Below are 24,470 nucleotides of genomic sequence, written 5' to 3' on the forward strand. Positions count from 1 at the left end.
TTTTGGTGGGGCCACAGCTGTCTGTAACCTGAATCAACTGCTTCATATGGCTTCATAAATGATGACCTGCACCGTAGAACAATTGGGTGGTGGTGGAAGGAGATCCTACGAAGAAAAAAAATCAATTCCTGTATATTCACTATTATAGTGTTTATAGTCTTGCAATGTGTAATACCTGGTAACTGATTTAAATTAGTTCAGTGTGTTGGGCTACACAACCTTCGGAGGGTCCCTTTAGGTGGTCTTAAATTGTTAAAATATTCTATGGATTAACAAGCCGTATACCTCTAGGAGATGGGGCTTGTACAAAAGACCCACTCACTCCCCCTTATGCTTCAGTATCTAGAGCAGATTCGCTCACTGAATGTGTTTCTTCTACGATTTAGGTCCAAAGAGATCGAAGCCACTGGTTGCAATGGAGACGCAGCCTTCCTCGCAGTCCGAGTCCAGCAGGTGGTGATTGAGTTCATATTGAATCATGTGGATCAAATCTTTAACAACGGTGCGCCTGGGTCTCTGGAGAATGATGGTAATGGCACCTCCTGGCGTACACCCCACCAGCCCATCCTTTCCTGCCTTAGTCAGGCGGCCCAAGAATAAGTCAGGGTGGGCTTGATTCCTGCTCTGAGTGTTGGCCGTGTGTGTGTGTGTGCTGATGACTCTGTGTGTCAGTGTCTGGAGATCGCCCTTATAGACATCTGTGTGTGTGCAGCAAAGGTATGATGTGTTGGTGTGTGGCTGTAGCATGTTTCTTCTCAGTTGCATACATACCCTATTCCGTGAATGTAGTGTGGTGAACTGGAGTTCTACTGGTTTTAGTGAGTTTTTAAACTCTTCGAGTTATTATCTAGAGGCACTGGCAACGTTCCTCCCTTTAGCTGTTAGATTTCATCTTTACTTTCAGTATGATATTTCAGAAGATGCTTATGCCTTCATCTTGAAGTCTTAAGCGGAGGAGTTAAGGGGCAGCATGTTCATACTCACAAGCGTATTCGGAATGCATTCTCTTCACAAGCATGTCTTGAGTGCTTACTTTGTTCTGCCCTGCACCAGACATTGGGCGTACAAAAATGAGTGTGTGCATGTGGACATGCGTATGCAGAGACTGGTGTTAGCATTGAAACCCACTGTGTCATGTTGGTGAGGAAGATATAGCTATTTCAGGCTGGATGTTATGGGATGCAGAATATGATATTTTAGTGCTGTAGCTTTTATAATGGCATAACGAACCCTAGGAGTGAATTGGCTAATGCTGCTTGAACTCATATGAGCCTAATTTGTAAAAACCAGAAATCCAGTTGATTAAGAATTCTTGCCTGGTAACTACCATTTGTGTGAGAGTGGTTTTCCAACTTTAGCACACATCAAAACCAGATGAAGGGCTTGTTAGAACACAGATTACTGGGCCTCATCCCCAGGGTTTCTGATTCAGCAGGTCTGGAGTGCTGATGAGAATTTGTATTTCTAACAAGTTTCCAGGTGATTCTGCTGGTGCTGGTCAGGGTTTACACTTGGACAACCAGTGGTGTATGAGAACCGTATCTGCAAAACATTTGTGTTAGCTGATCAAAGCATTCTTTTACAGTTCAGCTAATACATTTGGAAAAACCAAGTATAATCATCAGAAATAATTAATTGCAATTAGCATCAAATTTTTATTTCTGGTATAATTGTTCCCGCCCTTACTCTGTCTTCTATCTGGCTTATAACCTTTCTTTTTAATTTTTTTTGTTGAGGTAAAATTTACATAACTTAAAAGTCACCATTTTAATCATTTTAAAGGGTACCATTCAGTGGTTTGGGGTATATTCACGGAATTGTGCAACCATCACCACTATCTAATTCCAGAACAGTTTCATCACTCCAAAAAAAAAACCCATACTCTTTAAGCAGTCATTCCACGTTTTCCCCTCCCCATAGACCCTGGCAACCACTAATCTACATTCTGTCTCTGTGGATTTGCCTCTCATTTCATATAACTGGGATCATACAATATGTGGTCTTTTGTGATTGACTGCTTTCACTTAACATATGTTTTCAAGGTTCATCCATATTGTAGCATGTATCAGTACTTCATTCCTTTTTATGATTGAATAATATTCTATTGTGTGCATATACCACATTTTGTTTATCCATTCATCAGTTGATGGACATTTGGGTTGTTTCTACTTTTTGGCTATTATGAATAATGCTGCTGTGAGCATTCATGTACAAGTTTTTGTGTGAACATATGTTTTCAATTCTCTTGGTTGTATACCTAGGAGTGGCTGACCTTTCTTTTATCTTTATAAAACTCTCCCATTATAGATGTATATTTTATCGTAAGCTATATAAATCCTTTATGAAAGTGAGAAGTAATGTGCATTCATTCATTCATCCTTTTGAGTCAACCAATAATTTATTGGCAACTTATTCTATGCCAGAAACTCTTGCAGGCACTCCACATACATCATCTCATTGACTTACCACAACTATCATGAAGTCATTATCAACCTTATTTTATACAAGAAGAACCAGAGAATCAGAAAAGCTTAGTAACTGCCCAAAGCCACACAGCTAGTAACTGGTGGCATTGAACATTGAACCTAAAGCTTTCCACCCATGCTCTTTCCTTAACTCTATGCTGCCTCTGTGAGGAAAAAATAGGAAAATAGTTAAATAAACCATTGTGGAGAATTATTGCCTTTTGGGAAATGTTCTTCTAGACAGCAACTCCTATCCATGACTGTTACTGTTAAGGTCATTCCTAATTCCAACCCGGAGATGCCTGTTCTCTTTATGACCATTGCCTTAATCACCTTTCATCCTGCACATTGAAATCCAATTTATTCTTGAGCCTTTAATTCTTGATTGCCTCCAATACTTATTATTCAGTGAATTTCATTTAAAGGTTCTTGTTATGAATTCATATTGACTTTGGTAATGTACCATACTTAGTGTTTACACAAAATAGAATAAGTCAGACCCTCCAGAATATTAGATTTGGAAATAGAGTTCTATTTTAAACTAGACAGATTTTAGAAGTCATAGAATCCAATTGATAAGTGAGAGCAATGAGGCCAGAGAGATTGTGATATACTCAAGACTCCTGAAAACATCAATATATATTGAGCACCCTGGGTGCCAGGCCCTGTTCTAGACACTGGGGACGGTGTCAGTGCACAAAACAGCCAAGACCCTGCCCTGCCTAGGGCTATGCACTGGTTGGAAAGACAGGCAGTAAATAAGTTTACAAATAAATCCATTATCCCTTCAGAGACAATGAAGCCCTGAAGGAAGCACAGCAGGATCGTGTGAGGGTCAGGGACGTGGGGGCGTTATTTTGGTACAGAGTGGCCGTGGTCTCTGAGGATGTGATCTTTGAACTGAGACCTGAGTGACAAGAGGAACCAGTCATGTGAGGATCTGGGGACAGACGTTCCAAACCCAGAGAACAGGGAGTGTAAAGGCTCTGAGGTGGAAAGGGGCTCCTAGTGTTGCAGAATGTCAGCCAGGGTGGCCAGAGCCAGTGTGGTCTCCAGAGTGGCTGCCCCACCCTAGCAGGAGCCAAAGACCAAAGTACCGAAGTATGGGTGTTGCAAGAAACTATGAGAATTTCTTTTTCATTTATTTTTATTGTATACTTTGTAATTTCTATGATTTTGTATGTTTTCAATTACACATAATATAAGTACAGTGATATATATGTATAATTTACAAATATATACACGTATATAATGGGAGTATACATTCAAAAATTTTTACTGTATATTTTTGTAGACCACTGGGTCAGTGGGCAAAGAGGAGAGGGAAAGCCGATGGAAGGTCCTGGTCGGTCATGCTAGGAGTTTGTTCTCAGTGCCATGGGAAAGGATTGGAGGATTCTGAGCAGGGAGTGCAGGATCAGAGCATTCTGGCTGCTGTGTGGAGGAGAGACTGGAAGGCAGCAAGGCTGGAAGCAGGGAGACCAGTTAAGGAGCTGTGGAAAGAGCTCAAGAAATCCAGTGGGAAACCATGGCAGCCTGGACTACACGTCGGCAGTGGAAAGGAGAAAGAGGCTGGATGCAGGATATGTATTGGAGGTAGAGTTACAGGGCTTGCTTATAGGCTGGATGGGGGGGCGGTGCATCGAAGAAAGGAATGAACAAAAAATAGCTACTCCAGGTTTTGGCTTAATGCAACTGGGTGATCCATGGTGTCATTGACCAACTTGGAGAAGATGGGAGCAGATACTAGAGGTGAGGAGCAGAAATCACCAGCTCTGTTACGAAATGTAAAGTCAGAGATTCTTATTAAACATCAAAGCAGAGGCGCTGAGTAGGCCTTAGGATACCAGAGCCTGGAACTCAGGGGAGAGGTGGGTGCTAACCCAAGGCCTCTGAGCCTGCAGTCTGTTCTTCCCATTGTTCCAGTTGCTCCAGAGTGATTTCATTGTTTAAGTAAATAAATAATTAACAAAATCATAAATAATCTAGATCTATGAACAAACATTGAGAGTAAATTACATTTAAAGATTTTAACTTACTTTGGATTAAGTTGGAAAACTGGGTTAAAGTCAGAAACTTCACTAAGAAGTTTTCTGGACTGCAGACCTACTGAATGGCATCCTGCTGAAAGACAGCCACACTGGCCTCCCGGGAAACACACAGTGTCACCTACTGTCTCCATTTTCTGCAAGGCCCCTTTTTCAGTGGTTTTATTTCCCTCTGAAATAAGAGCCAGGGTCATGCTCTGCAAAGAGAAGCAGTGCCCTCAAGGTGCTTTTTGAAAATTAGGTGAGTTCTGGACCAAGAATGACTTCTTAGTCTCAGTTGACCCCCGTTATCCTTGAGGCTCTTCACACCTTCTGAAGTTACAGAAAACTGGCAAGGTTGCCGAAAGACTAAATAGAGGCAAACTTAGGCCTCTTTTTTTTTAGTTTAGATCAGGGTTTCTCAGCCTTGGTACTATTGGTATTTGTGCTGGATGATTCTTGTTGTGGGGGCTGTTTGTAGGACGTTTAGCAGCATCCTTGGCCTCTACCCGCTAGATGCCAGTAGCACTCCCACACACACTTGTGACAACCAAAACTGTCTCCAGACATTGCCAAATGTCCCTGGCTGGAGGGAAGGGGTACAAAAATCACCCCGAGTTGAGAACCACTGACTCAGAGAAAAGAAATAACCCTGGACACCATTGATCTGTCATCATCACTTCTATTTCTTAAAAAAAGCCATATAAGGAAAGGATTAGCTTGCATACACTTGAAGACAACTGGGTAGTGATTAAAAAGCCACTTATCTTTTAGGGATTAGTATAGGCTGTAAAATGTCTTTTTATTGCAGAGATATAAGGCTAGGTGGTCAAGGGAAAGTACAGGCTCTAACCTTAAATTGCCTTGATCCTGTGTTCCCCAGCTGTGGAGAGGAGGGGCAGTCTCCTGCCTTACCCTGGCTAAGTGAGGGTACCTCTATGGCTGGACATACATTCCCACCTGGGCAAACCACTAGGCAGTTCCCAGGGGCAAAGACCCACTGCTGCTACTCTGGCCCACAGTGTGTGCTCAATAAGTGTTTGTCATATGAGTGAATGAATGAATGAATGGTCCCTCTCTGCAAAGTCCAGGAAGTACAGGTTACCTCCTGAAGCCATGGTGTGCTCTCTGGCTAGTCTGGCAAGGAGGTTTGTTGGTTTCCTATGTGCGGCCTCTGCCTCAGACCCCATCACACCCAAGAGAAGCCTCCTATCAAGAGATCAAGAATGGGGGAGGCTGTGGATGGGGAATCTGGCTGGAGCCCATGCGCAGGCCTTCTCCCAGGAGGTCTATGAGCTCTTCTCTCTTCTTTATAGAAAACCGGCCCATCATGAAAAGCCTGACCTTGCCAGCCCTCTCTCTGCCCATGAAGTTGGTGAGCCTGGAAGAAGCTCAGGCTCGGAGCCTGGCTACTAACCATCCTGCTCGGAAGGAAAGGAGAGAGAATAGTCTGCCTGAGATTGTCCCTCCCATGGGCACCCTCTTCCACACCGTCCTTGAGTTACCGGACAACAAGTAAGTGGCATTCTTTTGAATTCTGAGAGATATTTGTGTGGAGGGGGACAGAGGAGGAAGGTATATAGTTTCAGGGCCATGATGGCAGCATGGGTTGTGGGTGTCATCTGGGTTGGGGTGTAAGGAAACATTCGAGAAGAGAAGGGAGCTGTCTCCACCACTCTCTCTCACCAGTGGTTGATGCCTTCACACACTGCCCCAAATTTATCAAGATCCCCAATTGGGGTCCTTGACCAGAGATCCCTAGTACCATGACGGGGGTGGGCTCATAGGGGTCAAGAGTCATGACTGAAATCCTTCACTCCTTAGTTTAGACAAAACAGGCTGGATGTTTTCAAAAGGAAGTTTGCTAAAAACAAAAACTTGACCCTCTCCCCTCGTCCTCCACCTCCAAGAAACATTACAAAAGCTCTATATAGAGATGAATGGAGGACAAGTTGACAAATAGTGCCACTCTAGCCTGAGCTGTGGGTGTGCAGCACTTGGAGACATGCATCCCTGGCTTCCGTTCCCCCTCTCATGCCTATTAGAGCCCTCCCTCTCTTCCAAACACAAACCAAACATCGTTCTCATTCATAGCATACTTTCTTTCCTTATTTCTCCCTCTCGCTTCCTCTGTTGTAACCCTGGTCTCCACTCATCCCTCCTCCCCGCCTCGCCCTCACTGTAAAAGGAGGCAGTAATTGAAGCAGGAGTCCTAAATTCTAGGCAGACAGTAGGTGGAGGGGCCGAAAGGCCATCTTTTCATTGCAGAGTGTCATCCCTGCTGTTTGGTCAGTGAAAAGAGGAGTGAAAACAGACACATCAGACCTCTTGTCAGTGCCCTCCCCAGGATGGCAGGGCTGTTTCCCTTAGAGGGGGAGAAAGAGCGCTGCCACATCGCACAACTCTAGGGGGCGCCTGTCACACTGCATGTTATGGGAACTCAGAGGGCAAGAAACCCTCCATTTCCTGGAGTGCTCGAGACTGAGCCCCAGTGCTCCTTCCCCTTAAACCCCGGAGAATAAGACTTTCACCCTAGGATCAGGAAGAAAGTACCTCGGAAGGACCATCAAGTGCACTTTCTCTGTGCCTTCAACCATACCTGGGGTGCACTATACCCCAAGGTATGCAACCCTGTAAAATACACCCCAAGGCCAAGTACTTGAAAAAACTAGGCCAGATCCAGAGAAACCACCACGCACTACAGATCGCTGATTGATCATAAACACGCTGGGCTTGAGATCTGGCACGTTCTGTGAGAATACTGAGGAGAAAAGGTCCTTTGTGGAACCCTTGTGTTGCAGGGTTTCATCCTGGCACTCTCTGAAGTCCCATGGCCTGGCTGAGCCAGAGCAGGGCAAGGCCTCTGTGGCGACCCCTGGTGGCGCTGGGCTCTCGGACCCAGTCTAGCACTCTCCTTCCCCTGCCCCCTACTGAGGCATCAGGGAAATGAGAGACAGAGCCAGAGACACGCTCACTGCCCTCTGCATTTCTCTGCAGTGACCACTGACCACACCCAGCAGCCTGCAGCTCTCCCAGGCCAGACCCTTTTCCAAGTTGCTTTCTCATGCACCCCCTTTTCAGTCCATGAAAGTCTTCACCAGCCCTTTCCTCACCTGTGGATGTCCCACCTGTGTGGCCACAGTGCAGGGAGCATAGCAGGACTGAGGTCTGTGGTCTGTAGTGTTTACTCCTGTTAAAAAGAGGTATCTTTGAAAACCCAGACTAAAGTACTTGCCAGAATTCCCAGAGCTGTGTGGTTGCTCTTGACCTCTGAGTCCCCCTCCATCCCTGCCTCTGCTTGCCCCACCCCTGCCACTAATAGCATGACCTTTGCCTCTTCTCTGGGAAATGTGGTCCTTGGCTCTGACTCAGGAAAGCCTAGCTTGGTCATCTCGGGCATCCCCAGACAGGGTGAGAGTCAGGCTCAACTTGGATTTTAGAGAGGAATTTCCTGACATGTCAGAGCCATCCATAACTAAGAACACGACTGGGGTATTCCTTCTCAATTTAAATGCCCCACTGAAATGACTAGTTACCAAACTAACCCCTTATGGCTTGACTCTTTTAGAAGAAAGCTCTCCAGTAAATCAAAGAAGTGGAAATCAATATTTAACCTGGGACGTTCTGGATCAGACTCCAAATCAAAGCTGAGTAGAAACGGGAGTGTTTTCGTGAGAGGACAGAGGCTCTCAGGTAAGAATCAACAGCAGTTATGTTTATGAGATATATATATTTTTTTCCTAGTTCTGCTTCTTAAGTGTTTGGCTTGATCACGTCAAACTCCCCAGCCCTGAAAGAGAAACTTATAAATTAACTAGGGAGTCTTTTTTTTTTTTTAGATAATTTTAGATTTGCAAAAATAGTACATGGAGAACCCATATCCCCTTCATACAATTTCCCCAAATGTTAACGTATTACATAACCATAATACAATGATCAAAGCCAGAAAATTAGTATCAATGTAATACTATTAAATAATATACTGACTTTATTCATATTTGGCCAATTGTCCTGGGAATGTCCTTTTTCAGGTCAAAGATCCAGTCCAGGAACCCATATTGCATTTAGTTGTCATGCCTCCTTAATCTCCTCAATCTAAGACAGCTCCTCGGTCTTTCTGACCTTGACACTGGAGGAGCATTGGCCCTTCATTTTGTAGAATATACCTCAGTTTGGGTTTGTCTGATGTTTTCTCATGATTAGACTGAGGTTTTGAATGTTGTGTCTGTCTCTGTGTGTCATATCAGGAGGTACATGATGCCAAGATCTTATGGCTGGTGATATTAACTTTGATCACTCGGTTAAGCTGTATACAAGGTTTTGCCCCTGTAAAGTTACTATTTTTCCTTTGCAATTGATAAGTATCTTACAGGAGATATTTTGAGATTATGCAAATATCCTGTAGTTCTTATCATACTTTCATCCATGAATGTTAGCATCCATCAGTGGTTCTTGCCTGCAACAGTTATGACTGTGGTGTTTTCCAAATGGTCATTTTCTATTTCCATCATTCCTTCTATGTTTATTAATTGAACTCTACTGTAAGGAAGATCTGTCCCTTCTCCCCCAGGGTCGGGTCATGAATTTTACATGGGGATGCTGCCCTGTGGGAATTATATCTGAGTGGTGAATATGTATTGATGCAGGAAAGAACTGAGGGAACCACTATACAGTGGGGAATATAACCAATCCAGCTGAATATTGTGTCACAATGGGAAGACCAAAGAAATTTCCCTCAATGACCTTTAGTATTATAGATTGAAAATGTGATTTTTAAAAATGGGGGCAATAGTGGTCAAAACAAGTTGTAAAAGGTAAATGTACAAATGCAATGAGCAAACCTTGGTTTGTAGATCCCAGTTTGGAAAAAAAAGGAGGCTACGAAAGATAATTTGGGGGACAAATATATTGGATATTAGAATTGTAAATTTTCATCATGTGAGAATGGTTCTTAGGAGACATCTGCTAAAGTTGAAATATTAAAGGATGAAGTGTCAAAATATTGAATCATACTTGCAAATGATTCAGCAAAATATAGATGGGTAGATATAGGTAAAGCGAATATACGGCAAAATGTCAACTTAGGTAATATGTTTAGAGGTCTTCACCTTTTCTGACTGCTTGAAATTTTTAAAAATAAAGACTTGGGGGGATAATTAATGCCTATGGGAAGAATGAGAGATAATATTTTTAAGGACTTTCCTTGAGCCCAGTGATAATTGTATGCTAAGGATCATAAAGCACAGATGTTAGAAATCTTCACGTTTGCCTATTGGAGTAATGAGGGACGTCACAGGGTATAGGCAGTACAATGATTCAGGCTGTAAATAATAGCAAATCCAACTCAACTATGTCCAGAAGGAGAAGGAACATCATTTCTGGTAGCTTGATCCTAAGAGCAGGGCCCCTTCTTTCCCAGAAGCCCCCATAAGCTCCCCTGCTGTCTTGGTTGCCTTCACTGAGTCATGAGGATCAATCCCTATGGCCAAGGGAGTGCCTTATGCTGATTGGCTTGGACCTGGGTTCCTGAACCAATCACTGGCATGAGGAATGGGATTGCAGCCAGATGTACCCAAGAAATGCAAGGGCTCTGTGAGAAGGAGGAAGGGAAATGGATTCTGGCTAGGCATTGACAGTATTCATTATATGGGGAACCATGTCTTTCACAAAATGGAAAGGCAGCCCAGCTGAAGAGGGCAAGTTGCCACACATCTGGTGGATCAGATATAAATCAGAAATTAGGATTCCCAAAGGAGAATTTCAGGGGAGGAGTACCTGGCAAGAAACTCCTGATCTAATAATAAGAGATTTGCTTAAGCACATCAAAGAGAGAATTTCAGTTACAGAATCAGGGATACAATGAAAGAGGTTCACCAAGTAATGAAAAATCAAAAACAATAGAATAAAACAAACAAGCAAAACTGAAATAAATGATTTGCCTTGATCTTGACTTAGGAAGATTTCCACCCACATCTGCTTTTCAAAAGGAGGAAGTCCAGGGTGCTGGATCAAAGGGTGGTAAATGCACAGAAGGCGCAGGATGTCCTGGCCAGGGCCTCTCAGCATGGCTGCACCTCAGAATCACCCACGGGGTGGTTCACCCCCACAGCAGCTCTGCCTCAGGAGGTCTGTGGTGAAGTCAGGGTGTCGGTAACGTTTAAAAAGCTCCCCAGGTGACTCTGATATGGAGCCAGGGTTGAAGGCCAGCAGTCTAACATCTCATGAAGCAGCTAATCAGAGATAGATCACCAAACTAGCTGAATTTTGATGGGATGCAGGGGTGAAATTAAAGACCCATCAGTGTGACCCATCAGTAATCAGTGAAATTAAAGACCCAATACAAGTGGCTCTCTGTGACCTTGACTATTGCCTGATCGGGTCACTTTTCCCCAGAAGAGTGTTGTTGCTAGAACCCTAGAAACTAAAGACTTGGGGGGTCTTTTATGGTCATAATCCACCAGTGTGGTCTCTAAGTGGCACATGGGCTCAATATTTGTTGAAATATATATGTGAAAAAAGTGAATCAGTGGATTAAGATATTTAAATAATTTTTAAAATCTTTTAAAAAACTCCGTAACTAAGAGCATTTAAAAACTTGTCATACCAGGGCCGGCCCAGGGGCGTAGCGGTTGAGTGCGTGCATTCCACTTCAGCGGCCCGGGTTCACAGGTTCGGATCCCTGGCACACACCAACTCACCGCTTGTCAAGCCGTGCTGTGGTGGAGTCCTATATAAAGTAGAGGAAGATGCACACGGATGTTAGCCCAGGGCCAGTCTTCTTCAGCAAAAAGAGGAGGATTGGCATCAGATGTTAGCTCAGGGCTAATCTTCCTCATGAAAAAAAAAAATTGACACACCATGAGTAGTATTGGGGTTTTTTTTCGGGGGGACGCGGGTGAAGAAGTGTTGAACCATATTTAGAAAATGGAACAGAAATGGGAAATAAAGGATAAGAAAAACTGGAGTATTCGCTGAATGAAGATGCATCCTCTCTGGAGTCTCCCAGACACCGGTGTCCTGGAATTTGTATATCATCAAACAGGCAGATGCCAGGGAACCCTCCAGAGTGAACTCCTTTGAGCTGGAAATCCCCAAGCCATAGGGATAATCTAAGAGCAGGGCCTCAAGACCTCAAGGCTGCCAGAAAACTGGTGGAAGCACTTCCGTGAGCCCGGGCCAAGATCCCAGACAGAAAAATATGATCTAAATATGGTCATGGGCCAAGGAGCCCTGTGCGCTTAGTTACCATCCAGAAAAGGGGCCAGCAAATCTTTGGGGACTGTTCCCAAAAGCCACAGCTCTGATGTGCTGCTGTGGCCACCAAGGCAACATGGAGGTGCATCTTCAGAAAGAGAGTCCAACGTGGCAGGTGAACACTGATGGCGCTGCAGACAGAACTGTTGCCCATCCTCCATGACACTCAGCGTCACCTGGTCACTGCCTCTAAAGGCCGACACGTGAAAACCAGAGGAAGCCCAGAAATGCAGCCTCAGGAAAATAAAGGCAAAAGCTTGTCTCAGAACACACAAAGGAAGGGGCGCCAGCCAGGCAGTTTTAGGATAATAAGTCAGTTTGTAAACTTGTGGAAATAGCAGATCTTCAAAGGATAAGAATTCTGGCTTACTATTGGAAGGAAGGAGGGTTCAATCTCTGCCATTGGAGGGTTTGAGTGAAGATGGCTGTGTCCTCCCACAGCACTATGGGCCCCAGTGGGAGAGAAGCCCCAAGCTGGGGAGGCCCAGGGGCTAATTCAGAACCTCTCAGAAGGAGCAGGATTTGGAACAAAAAGGAACAAAGGGAAAACTTTAAAAGAGGGAAAAACAAGCATGAGTTAGGGCCCTATTTGGGTTAGGGCCAACTCTGAGTGCTTCTAGAACCATCTCCTGGGTTCCCCTTTGTTACTGAGCCCTGGTCTATACTGAATAACATTGACAACAACAGTAACAATAGTAACTTTTTATTGAGCATTTATTCTATTCTCGGTTGGTACAACCTAACTGTTTTATGTGCATTACTCATTTAACCCTCACAACAGCTCTATTTTTCCTCATTTTACATGTGAGAAAACTGAAGTTTAGAAAAGACAAGCGCTTATTTGAAGTTATACAGCCCAAAGGTGGCAGAGTTGGGATTCAAAGCCAGATCTGTCCGAATCCAGAGTTAGTAGAAAGGCTACCAGCTCTGGGCCTCCTGCTTGGCTTCCAAACTACCCTCTTTCCCCTCCCAGCAAGCTTGACCTGGAAGGAACTACCTTCCAGCCAATACAGCAAACTGAAAAGAAATGATGTTTATGAAAGTGCCTCATCCTGTGCCTGGAATAATTTTTTACTTATTGAAACCACACTCTTCCAAAAACCTGCTTAGGTGGCTTACAAAGATGCATAGAGTACACCAGGCACCTAGCGGATGCTCAAAAAAGGGTGAGGTTGGTGGGTGAGACCAGTGGGGGAGCAAGCAGTCTGCAGACCTAGGAACAGAGCTGCACATGGGGAGAAAGGTGTCTTCAGCTCTCCTGGGCCCTCTCACTGGTTGTACCAAATTCCTGGGTACTGAGAGATGTGGCTGCCGCCGAGAAGCCTACTCTCCTGCCTGACAAATAGGAAGGGTTGCCTGGATTCTACCCCATGGATTAATCTTTGAATCCTTTTTGTACAATAAAATTGGATTCAGGACTCCTCATTTGCTAATAGCTATTTGACAAAATTGTAATTTACTTTTATCTGTAAAATGTTATTGAAACTTTGATCTACAAATGCCCTGTTTTTATAAGGTCAGTCCCATTAAGATGTAGGAACATCTAGGGTGGAGTAGGGGAATGTTTTCCAAAGGGGAAAACGATAAATACTTGAAAAACTTTCCTGAAGAAAGTTCTCGTGTACTCACAGCCTGACCTATTGTTCTGACTGCTTCCTCTTCACATGCATTCATCAGGGATATTTTTTCTTTTGTCTTTAGTGGAAAAGGCTACTATCCGACCAGCTAAAAGCATGGACTCCCTGTGCTCGGTGCCCGTGGAAGGTGAGGTTTTACACTCAGACTCGGAACTGGGCTTTACAACCGGGAGACCGGAGCTCCCACACCAGACTCGCGTTCGTAAGCTGCCGGGCCTGCTCGTCTCCAGTCACGATCATACAAGATCCTCAGCCCCAAATCCCTTCCTGACCCTTTCTGAACCCAAAGCGTTCACATAGCTCTTGCATGAACCTCCCCTACTCTACCTACCACACAGTGAGGCCTCAAGAGGTGTCCTCCCTCCCCAGCCTTCCTCTGACCACAGCTGGAGATGACAGACAGCTATTTTACATTCAAACCTGAACTAGGTCAAAGGTCAACACCTTTTGATGGGAGAACAGTTTTTGTTTAGTTTTTTAGTTTAGTTTATTTTTTTAGTTTAAATAAATTTGAATTTTATAAAAAAAGATCAACCCCTGAAAACCAAGGCAGAGGAGGCTTCCCCCTTGGGCATAAAGAAGAGCCAACCACTGGTCTATATCTCAGAGCTTTGTGCCTCGATGCTTATGTGTCTTGAATTTGCATGTTTCCATAGGCTTTAGCTTCATCATGCTTGTCAAGTCATGATTTTGAGTTGGTAGATTCATTCATTCATTCATTCATTCATCAATAAACATTGATGGGCGTCAACTTCATGCCAGGCATGCGTGCACGGTGACATCCCTTGTTGTAGTAGATGTGCGTGTAGAGTTGCATACCAGGTGACACTGTCACCAAAGCGTCACCTCCCCACGTTGGTTCTCACAGCTCCGGCCTGAAGGGCTGACCTGCCTGTGCCTCTTGCTTCTGTTTTTGTGAAGTGGCCAATAAGCACGGTGACAAGTCACAAGGTACAGGGCTCACCTAGCAGCTGACTGTTCAAACTCTCCCACATTTATCCCATGACTTTCCAACCTCTTCAATACAAGACATTTTTCTCTTTGATAAACGAGGCAACCTGAAACAATACAGAAAATCTCTGGAACAACTTCCAAAAAATACTTCTAAACTTGTAAAATACTCAGTGAGGTCTTTTTAAGCTGACTCAATACGTTTAGCATTTTCCCACCTTTACATTCCTCCATTTGCTTTGGTTTTGAAACCTCTTGGGGCAGTTCTTGCCCAATTTTTTTTTTCTTTTTTGCTGAGGAAGATTTGCCCTGAGCTAACATCTGTTGCCAATCTTCCTCCATTTTGTATGTGAGCGGCCGTCACAGCACGGCTGCTGATAGAGAAGTGGTGTAGGTCCATGCACAGGAACCGAACCCGGCCCACCAAAGTGGAGCATGCCAAACTTAACCAGTAGGCCACCGAGGTTGGCCCTTGCCCAATTTTATAGAATTTAATATTTCAAAATCTCAGTCACCACATCTGCGGGCCTTGGGCAGGTTATCTATCCTCTCTGGGTCTCAGTTTCTTCATGTGTTAAAGATTATTACACTTCCCCACCGAGTGGTTGTAAGAATTTTAAGCCCAATGTTGCATAAGATGTCCAGCATAGCACTTACTATCTAGTTGGGAATTATTTCCAGATCCCTGGCAACTCACTTGTCATCTCCCAGCTTATTTATTTCCCATACAGAATTTTCTCTCCTTTGCTTTCACTTCTACGTCAGTCAGGAGCTTGCTCCTCACAGCTGTGCTTTCTAACATTGAGTTAATTTACTTTTCTAGTTTCTCATCCTCTGATGGAGGAAGCCTGGGAAAAGGCAGAAAGGTCTAGCTGGGAACAGCCTTCGTTTCCTTGCTGGGAAATCAAACCCTTGTTTGGGTCCATCTGCCAGAGAAGACTTAAAACAATAATTTTAAAGTTTTAAAATGAAACAAGATTCTGTTGATTTGCCACTTTTGTCTTCTCCTTCATTTTGAGCAAACATCATTCTAGCATCTCCCATCAATCTTTTTATTTTTTCATGATCTACATTTAATGCTTGGTGGATGGCTGCTCTGTTTGGCAATCTTAGTGGTGGCCTTATGTTGGAAACTGTTCTACCTGCCAAGTTTGAGACGGATACATATGATACAACAGCGGACGGTTCTATTTGAGCATCATGAGATGCTCCAAATTCTGTGAGCGTGAGAAGATGCTTCCTCTTGTCAACCACATGTTGTGCACCTGTCTTTATTAGGAAGGCTGTGCCCTTTATTGCGTACCTGCCTTTATGGAAGGCTGTGCAGTTGTGTGTGTGCCCAGCCTGCTGACCAAGTGTTTGTTTTTTCATTAGGAAAAGAAACCAAAGGAAATTTCAATCGAACAGTCACCACTGGTGGATTTTTCATTCCAGCAGCGAAAATTCACTCGACCAGCACCGGCAGCTCCTGTGACCTCAGCAAGCAGGAGGGCGAATGGGGCCAGGAGGGGATGCCCGCAGGGGCGGAGGGGGGCTTTGACATGAGCAGTGACCGAAGCCAACTCCAGGGCACTCAGGCCCGGCCCCCACCTGAGCAGCTGAAGGTGTTCCGGCCTATCGAGGATCCTGAGAGTGAGCAGACAGCCCCCAAGATGCTGGGCATGTTCTACACCTCGAACGACAGCCCTGGCAAATCCGTCTTCACCAGCAGCCTCTTCCAGATGGAGCCGTCGCCCCGGCACCAGCGCAAGGCCCTGAACATCTCTGAGCCCTTCGCCGTGTCCGTGCCACTCCGCGTGTCCGCCGTCATCAGCACCAACAGCACCCCGTGCAGAACACCCCCCAAGGAGCTGCAGTCTCTTTCCAGCCTGGAAGAGTTTTCTTTCCAGGGATCAGAGAGTGGAGGTTGGCCTGATGAGGAGAAGCCAGTGGGAGCTGAGACTTCTACAGGTAAAGCAGGAGAGAGGGTCTCTTTCCTTTGCAAGAGATAAAAATCAGATTTAAATGTGCTCTCACAGAGTTTGCAAGACAATGTAGTGAAGTAGTTAAGATTGTGCGCTTTGGAGGCAGACAGCCTGGGTACAAGCCCAGGCTCAGCCATTTCACTGTACAATCTTCAGCGAGTTAACATAACCACTCTGTGCCTCAGCTTCTGGATCTGTGAAACGGGAACCATGTTGATAATCGTACCTTCTTCATAAGTTTGTTATGAATATTAAATTATTTAATACATATAAAGCTCTCAGGACAGTGTCTAATACATAGTAAGTACTCAGTAAATGTTATCGTACCTGTTAGTATTATTTTATTCACTCACATAGTAAGAAGACAGGAGGAAAAGCTCACAGAGTGGAATGCAGAGCTGGAATCGGGGATTCAACTCTTCTAGACTCAATCTCTGTCCATCCATCCAACCCACATTTCTGCCTCATATCTGCAGAGAACATGGCTAGCAACCTTAGCAATGAGAAGGAGCATCTTTCTCCCAGTTTCCTTATATCAAACACAGGGAAGACTCTGATTGGGCCTGCTTGGGTCATATGCCCAGCCTTGGACCAATCACTGTTGCTGGGCTAATAGAGTTGGTTCTAAGATTGGCTAAGTTTGAGTCCCTGGGCCATCTCTGGAGTGGGCAGGGGTTCTTTGGTCAACAGCCAAACATGAGCCACATAAAATGGAGATAGTGAGAACCTCAGAGGGAAGGATGGCTGAGAGACAAACCAACAAATGCTCATTGTGGTTTTTTTTTTTTTAATTTCTTTTTTTTTTTAATTTTACTTATTTATTTATTTCCCCCCCAAAGCCCCAATAGATAGTTGTATGTCATAGCTGCACATCCTTCTAGTTGTTGTATATGGCTCACGGCCTCAGCATGGCCAGAGAAGCGGTTCCTCGGTGCGCGCCAGGGATCCGAACCCGGGCCGCCAGCAGCAAAGCGAGCGCACTTAACCGCTAAGCCACAGGGCCGGCCTGCTCATTGTGGTTTAAGAATATTTCTATTTCAGTTAATATGAGCTGACTTTTTTGGAGCACCGACTGTGGTGTCAGGCACTGTCCCAAGTGTTCTACATGCATTATCTCATTTCTCCTCACAACCACCCCAAGAGGTACAGGTAATTACTCTTATCCCCATTTGCTTAGAGAGGCATCGGGTAACTTGCCCAATGACTCATAGCAAGGAAGTAGGAAAACCAGGACTTTAATCCAGACTAAAAAATTCATGCTTTTAAGCACTCCACCAGGCTCCCTCACATGTGTGCTCTGAGCTGTGAGTTACAAAGGTTGTTAAGACATGATCCCTTCACCCAGCAAGCTCACAAACTAGGAAAGGAAACTGAAACTCTGCACCAAAGTGCAGCCCAGGGTCGGCCTGTGGAAGTAGCAGGAGAGTGTCCTTGGGCTTTTTGAAGGAGGGAGGGCCTAGGTACTTGAGGTATCATGAAAAAATGTTTCAGAAAGGACTGCAAGAGCACCAAGACGAGCCAGTCCCCTCAGGAGGACTCCAGGAAGGCTTCTCAGAAGAGGTGACATTTGGGCTGGCCTTCATAAATGAGTAGGATTTCTCCATACAGAAAAGATGGGAAAGGACATCCAAGGCCGAGAAGCAGCTGAATATTGTGGGAAGTTCATAGGTTTTGGACCTCGACTGGGCTGATTCAGATTCCAGCTTTGCCACTTTTTGGCAATGTGCCAGTGGGCAGTTGGTTGACATCTCTGAGCCTGTTTCTCATCTGCAAAGCAGGGGTGGCTCCTGTCTCAAGGGCCGGGGTGAGGTCTGAATGGGAGAATGTCCATAAAATGCCTACTCATGGTGTGGCTCACAGAAGATGCTTGATAAATATTAGTCCTTTTCTCCTCCCCCTTCTCTTGAAGATGGAGGCACAAGATGAGCAGAAGCTCGAGGGCGTCAAGTGATACCCTGTCTGGAGAATGCTCCATGGGCTGGTGTGTGTGTGGAGCAGGGTGAGGGCTAGCAGAGGAAGTGAAGCCTTTGAGGATGAAAGTGTTTCCAAAGCTTTTTGTGTGAATGATTATCTTCTCCAAGGAGAGGGTCCCTGGGCCCAAGGGGTCTTTTGCAGACAGCCTGTTATCTTTTTTTCCCTGTCTCCTTCCTTCTCTCTGTAAAGAACAGAGTTTATATTCAATTGATCTGGGAAAGACACTAGTGGAGCCTCCAGCTGCCTCCCTGCCTGTGCCCAGTGGCAGTCAGGGCAGAACGAGGGACCTTGTGGGAGGCAGTTATGCAGATCTAGGACCAAGGGCCAGAGGGAGATGCCCAAAGGTTCAGGGCCAGTAGGCCCCCCACCCTTCTCTCTGATGGGGTTAGGTTAACTTAAGTGTCTCATCGCCTTCCATAATTATTCCAAATGGAGAACTTCACCTTCCTTAATAAAATATTTTTTCTTTCTTTTGTGCAGTAGCAGTGGGTAAGAAAAAAAATTAAAGATCATTTTTTAGGTTACCTAATTAAAATTTTTCGACACTCTAGTCAAACCAATTCTTCCACTTTTGGCCAATCTAGGTGAAATTCCAATGCAACTCAAAAAGTAAGAGATATCAAGTAAGTATTGCACTTTAACTGAAGTGGTCACAATGAAAAAATTAATAGCTCCAAATGAAAAAAAAAAGGAGTATTCAATCATTATTATTAATGATTATAAATTATTAATCATCATAATTTTTTTTTTTTTCCTAATTCAAGGCTATGTCTTGCTACCCTCAATCCTTGGGGTTAGGGGGAGAAGGACCACAAACTGGATCTTTCTGAACGTAAAAGAAGAGCTTATGGGCTGACTTAACAGCTACAACTAACACTTTCTGCTTCCCCTTGCAGAAATTATTAAAGGGAGTTCAGAGTAAGCATATAGCTTTAAGGAAACCTGATAAATGAAAATGCAGAGCTACCCTTAGAGATGTTAGGAGTTGCTTCATTCTTCTACTGAAGAATTTACAAAAGAATTCTTTTAAATAGTTATATTATAGTGCATCTGAAATATGAGTTACCTATAAAAATTTGTTTTGCCCAATTATTTTTTTTAACCAGAAGCAGCCTATCTCATAAACCCACGGTTCTACCAGTTAAGGTAGAGGCCAAGTTGTTCTAACATAGAGAACCAAAACCACAGTGGCTCAAACAAGATAGAAGTTGAGTTCTATGTTATACGCCAGAGGTAGGTGGCTGTGCTCCAGGAGATCCTGTGGGGTCCCAGGTGTCTTCAGGCATCCCAGGGGTGCTGTCCCTGCCTGCATGGTCAAGGTGGGCTCAACACCCCTCACCTACATTCCCACCTGTGGGAAGGGACTCAGGAGAGGCAGCCAAGCAGCTTTCGCTTAGGAATGGACCCAGAAGTTGCACCCATCACTACCACTTCCATTCCACCTGCCGAAACTGACATGGCCACATCTATCTGCAGGGGAGGCTGAGGAAAGTTGTCACTAGCTAGAAAGCCACGTGCCCAGCTAATACCTTGCAGGTAGGGAAGGTTCTGTTTCTAACTAAAGAAGAAGAGAATGGATATTAGGTGACAATTAGCAGTCTCTGCCCCCATGGTCACCCACTTTGTGCATAGTGTGGCCTGTGCTGGGAACCCGACAATGCCCTTCCCTTGTGAGCTATAGAGATTCTTTTATAGCTTAGAAGTATCCTGCAAATCGTCAATCAGCAAAAGTTTATTGGACTTATAGGCTCCTAGCAGATAATTTCTAGAAACAGATACCGCCTCTGTCCTGAGGCACTTAACCTAGGGTGGAAGCTATGTAGACGTAAAAAGAAAATGGTAGCCTGATGACTTGGCACCACATGGCTAACAACAGTGAGGGCTGCAGGAAGTGGAGGAAGGAGACAGTGGTCTGGGAAGGCTCCAAAGAGGGGTTATGAGGTTTATGTTTTGAAGAATGGATTGGGGGGGCCGGCCCCGTGGCGTAGTGGTTCGGTTCACGCACTCAGCTTCAGCGGCCCAGGTTTGTGGGTTCAGATCCTAGGCACAGACCCACACCACTCATCAAGCCATGCTGTGGCGGTGACCCACATACAAAACAGAGGAAGACTGGCAGCAGATGTTAGCTCAGGGCCAATCTTCATCACCAAAAAAAAAACAATGGAGTAGGTTCAAATCACAGGGAGGACCAGAACAAAGAAGTATAAGGCCTGGCAGGAGTAGTAGGAGAAGATGTGGCTGGGCCAGAGTGAGCAGGGCTTTGAGCAGGAGAATGAGTGATCTGAACAAGCTCACAGGACAGGCCCTTCGTCCATGCCTCACTTTAAGAGTCCATATTCATGGTCATGGTCAATGGACAGAAGACCCTGAGCTCTACAAAAAGAGACACTGGCCAACATGTTCAACTAAGAAATCTTAGTAGAATCCTAAAAAGATATTTTTTAAAAATTGCTGATGCATTAGCCTTTTACCCAGAAGTTTCACTTCCGAAAATTTATCCTAAATAAATAGCTTCACAAGTACAAAATGTGTATGCATATCATGGCATTATTTGTAATAGCAAAAGATTGGAAACAACGCAAATATCCATCTTAAGGAGACGAGTTTAGTAAGGAGGGTGCATCTGCACAGCTGAGTCCTGTGGAGTCCGTAGCTTTGGGGGCTCTGCCCCACGTTTCGTCAAGCTCCTGTGCATCTGTGGGGGACAGTTTCTGTGCACACCGAAGGCATCCTATCTCAGGTATCTGCCTTGTGTTTCTGGTTCTCTGCCTCAGGACTTTTCTAAAGATAGGATCTCGCCCAGCCCTTGCTCTAGATGGTCCAGAAGTAGGGAGAATTAACTGGGGCAGTCCTTAAGCAATAGGAGACAGGAATCGGTGGATTAATGACCCAGCCTGCCACCCTTTGGAGGAATAACTGTGGGGCACATTCCTCTTGGTTCCCCGGAGGGTCACCAGGGATTGAGTCCTGGTTGCTCACTGTTGAGGAGCTAACCAGCTCAATAACATCCTCTTTATTGACTTTTCCTCCATCACTGTCTCACCTCCTCCCTCCTGCTTCCTGGGACCACCTTCCAAGTAAGCTACCTGCTGCCAGGACCTTGGCTCAGGCTTCACTTTGAGAGGAACTCAAACGAGGCCACATCCTAAAGAACAATGAATCTCATATACAATATGGCATAGATTTCAAGATATGTTTATAAGGAAAAAAATATGAAGTGTAGAACAGTATACATTATATGCTTCATTTTGTGTAATAAAGGTGGGAAATAAAATATATACAGTACAAGTATCTGCTTATATATGCAAAAATGAACTATGGCGGAATAAACCAGAAATAATAAAAATGGTTATCCCCAAGGAACAGTGGAGGTGTAGAACAGAGTGGAAGCAAAGGGATGAAAGCAAAACTTTTCATTTCTTTTCTTTTCTTTTTTTGACGAAGATTGGCCCTGTGCTAACATCTGTTGCCAATCTTCCTCTTTTTCTTTTTTCTCCCCAGAGCCCCAGTACATAGTTGTATATCACAGTTGTAGAGTTGTAGCTCTTCTATAGGAGACGCTGCCTCAGCATGGCTTGATGAGCACTGAGTAGGTCCACACCTAGGATCCGAACTAGCGAACCCCGGGCCACCGAAGCAGAATGCACAAACCCAACTGCCACACCACCGGGCCAGCCCCCAAAGCAAAACTTTTCTGAGAATACCTTTTTATATAGTTTTAACTTTTGAACTCTGTAGATGTTTTACATATTCAATAATTAAATTAAATTTCAAAAAATAAGCCCACTAAGTGGTGGGCAGAGGAAAAGGGCACTATTGTCAATTCTGAAGCATTGTTAGTTCAGACGTCAGGAAGCTGTCTCCAGGTCTGACTGAGTTTCAAGCTGGCACTGTGGTGAGACACCTTGAGTTAAGTCACCAGTGTAACCAGTAGCAATGAGCTTAGTTTGTTCTTAACCAATAAACCTTGAGCGTGTGCTGTATGTTAGACACTAATAGGTGCTTTGCCTCCATCATCTACTTTATCCTCACACAGCCCTGCAATGTATTATTATGTATTATTAAGCCGTTGTACCAAGATTACAAGATTCGTTGAGAAACTAGAATGTGAACTCAGATTTCTTTAATTCCAATGTAAATAATAATAACATTATTGAGGATCTGCTATGTACCCAGCACTGTCCTACGTACTTAGTCTTTACTCTACACTGTGAAAACAGCCTTATACAATGAAATGGGACCTTCATCATGCAATGCAGTACAGGCCAAAATTGAGGTCTGTACCCTCTCCCCTGCCTTGGTAGATGTTTAAGCCAGAGCTTAATCACTTTAGATATGTCCAAATCGATGCACAGATAACCCCTGAGAAGAGTCACACAGGAAGCTGTCAATCATAATCATAATACATCTTTAGGGCTTGGTGTAAATAACAGATTCCTGTGACCTTAGGCAAGAAGGGTGACTTCTCAGGGTCTGAATTGACTAATCTCTGAAATGGAAGATTGGATTAGAGCAGGATTTCTCAACCTTGGCACTATTGACATTTGGGGCTGGGTAATTCTTTGTTGTGGGGGCTGTCCTATGTTTTGTAGGATATTTAGTAGCATCCCTGGCTTCTACCCACTAGATGCCAGTAGCCACTCCCCCTACCCAGTTGTGACAACCAAAAATGTCTCCAGACATTGCCAAATGTGCCTTGGGAAGGGGAGGAGCAAAATCATCCCCAGTTGAGAACCTCTGGACTAGATGATCTTTGAGATCCCTCCCATCTCTGACAGTCTGTGACTCCGAGATCTGAGGACAGGACATTGCTAGGAGAAAAGGGTAAAGAATGTGACGGGCCAGTGAGCTGGGAGAATTCCCTCCATCCTTGTGAAGCAGGACTAGTCCAGGACAGTGAGTGTGCTGGGAATGGCCTCTCTTGAAATGAATCTCCTTCAGCTGATAACTCTCATCCTCATTGCAGCTTCTGGACCTAAGAAGGTGGTTCTCGAGGATGCCAAGCCAGCACCTGAAGCCATGAGGACAGTGGAATGCAGCAAAGGCCTTTCCCTGGAGCCAGGTGCCCAACTGGAGGAGAAGAAAACCTCAGAAGTCTCCCTGGGCTCTCAGCATTCAAGTGAATTAGAGAAGAGGCTGGATCCAGACAAGGCGGTGGAGGAGAGTCGAGAGGCTGGCCAGGTGGAGTCCAGTGCTCTGCAGGAGAGCCCCCGGGCCAGAGCCGAAGCAGTGTTTCTCCATGAGATGGTAAGGTGGACTCACTGCCTGGTCCATCCAGTAGAGTCCTCTTTTTCCCGAGGTCTCTTGGTACAGCTTAAAGTAGATTTATTTACTTATTTTGGGGGGAAGAACCAGTTTCTACCAAAGGGACTTTAGGAGATAATCTTTTAATCAGGTCTGGGATTTTGTGCAGTGGACTTTTCAGAGGTCCTATGGTAATGGGAAGGAACCATCCAGCTCAGATTCTCTAGGTCAGACTCAACTCTATTTCTGACCAAACGTCACCATAAACCAGTAACATGTCTTTAGGATGTAATCACATTCAATCCTGAAAGCAGCACAAAACCTACTTGTCATATCCTGGTCTCACATATGGTGACCATTCTTGGGTCCAGCTCTCTTCTTCCAGACATCCCAGATGGACAGTTGTCTATGCTCGTTTGTAAAATCTTCTGAAAGATTTCCAGGATCCATTTCTTCCTCCTATGGCTTCTGGAGAAGTTATAACATGATGCCAGAGCTTACTAAACCTCTTTCACTTTTTAGAGGTGAATTTTCCAAGGTTTTATGGGATGTCCTAGCATAAGATGAAGGTATGAGGAGGTTTTCCAGTGACATCCAAGGAGGAGTCCTGCATTTGGGGGGCAGCTCTGTGACCTGGAGGAGTGCGCTAAAGGGGAAAAGGAAACTCTTTGCCCTTAACTTGCTTCCAGGAACGTGGTTTCTGGGGGATGCACAGAAGGCCCATGTACTAGGAGTTAGGGCAGTGCAGGGCACCATAGTGGCCTCATGAGGGCTGAATCAGGGTCCTTGTAAGACGTGTTTGCATTTGCAGAAGGAGAAGGATGCACAGATTATTATGGGGATTGAATTCTGGTAGGGATCAAGTGTAAATTGCTTTGAGAAGCAGATACACTTAGTGCTGGAAGGAGGACCAGCTGGATTCATGGGAACAAGTAAAGGTATCAGTTCATTCAT

General features: G+C 44.7%; 1 protein-coding gene across 3 annotated transcripts in view; it reads left to right on the forward strand.

Moving 5' to 3' along the window:
- The window catches only part of ARHGAP31 (Rho GTPase activating protein 31), a 113,082-nt gene that overhangs the window by 79,457 nt on the left and 9,155 nt on the right, over positions 1-24,470 (forward strand). For all 3 annotated transcript variants that reach the window (XM_004436546.3, XM_087439647.1, XM_087439646.1), the window contains 6 exons: positions 387-529; positions 5,809-6,007; positions 8,061-8,185; positions 13,448-13,510; positions 15,709-16,284; positions 23,239-23,519. In XM_004436546.3, the coding sequence (XP_004436603.1) occupies positions 387-529; positions 5,809-6,007; positions 8,061-8,185; positions 13,448-13,510; positions 15,709-16,284; positions 23,239-23,519 (1,387 nt within the window). The remainder of the gene's footprint in view (positions 1-386; positions 530-5,808; positions 6,008-8,060; positions 8,186-13,447; positions 13,511-15,708; positions 16,285-23,238; positions 23,520-24,470) is intronic.

The sequence above is a fragment of the Ceratotherium simum genome, chromosome 15, assembly GCF_057802395.1.
Source record: "Ceratotherium simum simum isolate JZ-2026a chromosome 15, ASM5780239v1, whole genome shotgun sequence".
NCBI lineage: Eukaryota > Metazoa > Chordata > Mammalia > Perissodactyla > Rhinocerotidae > Ceratotherium > Ceratotherium simum.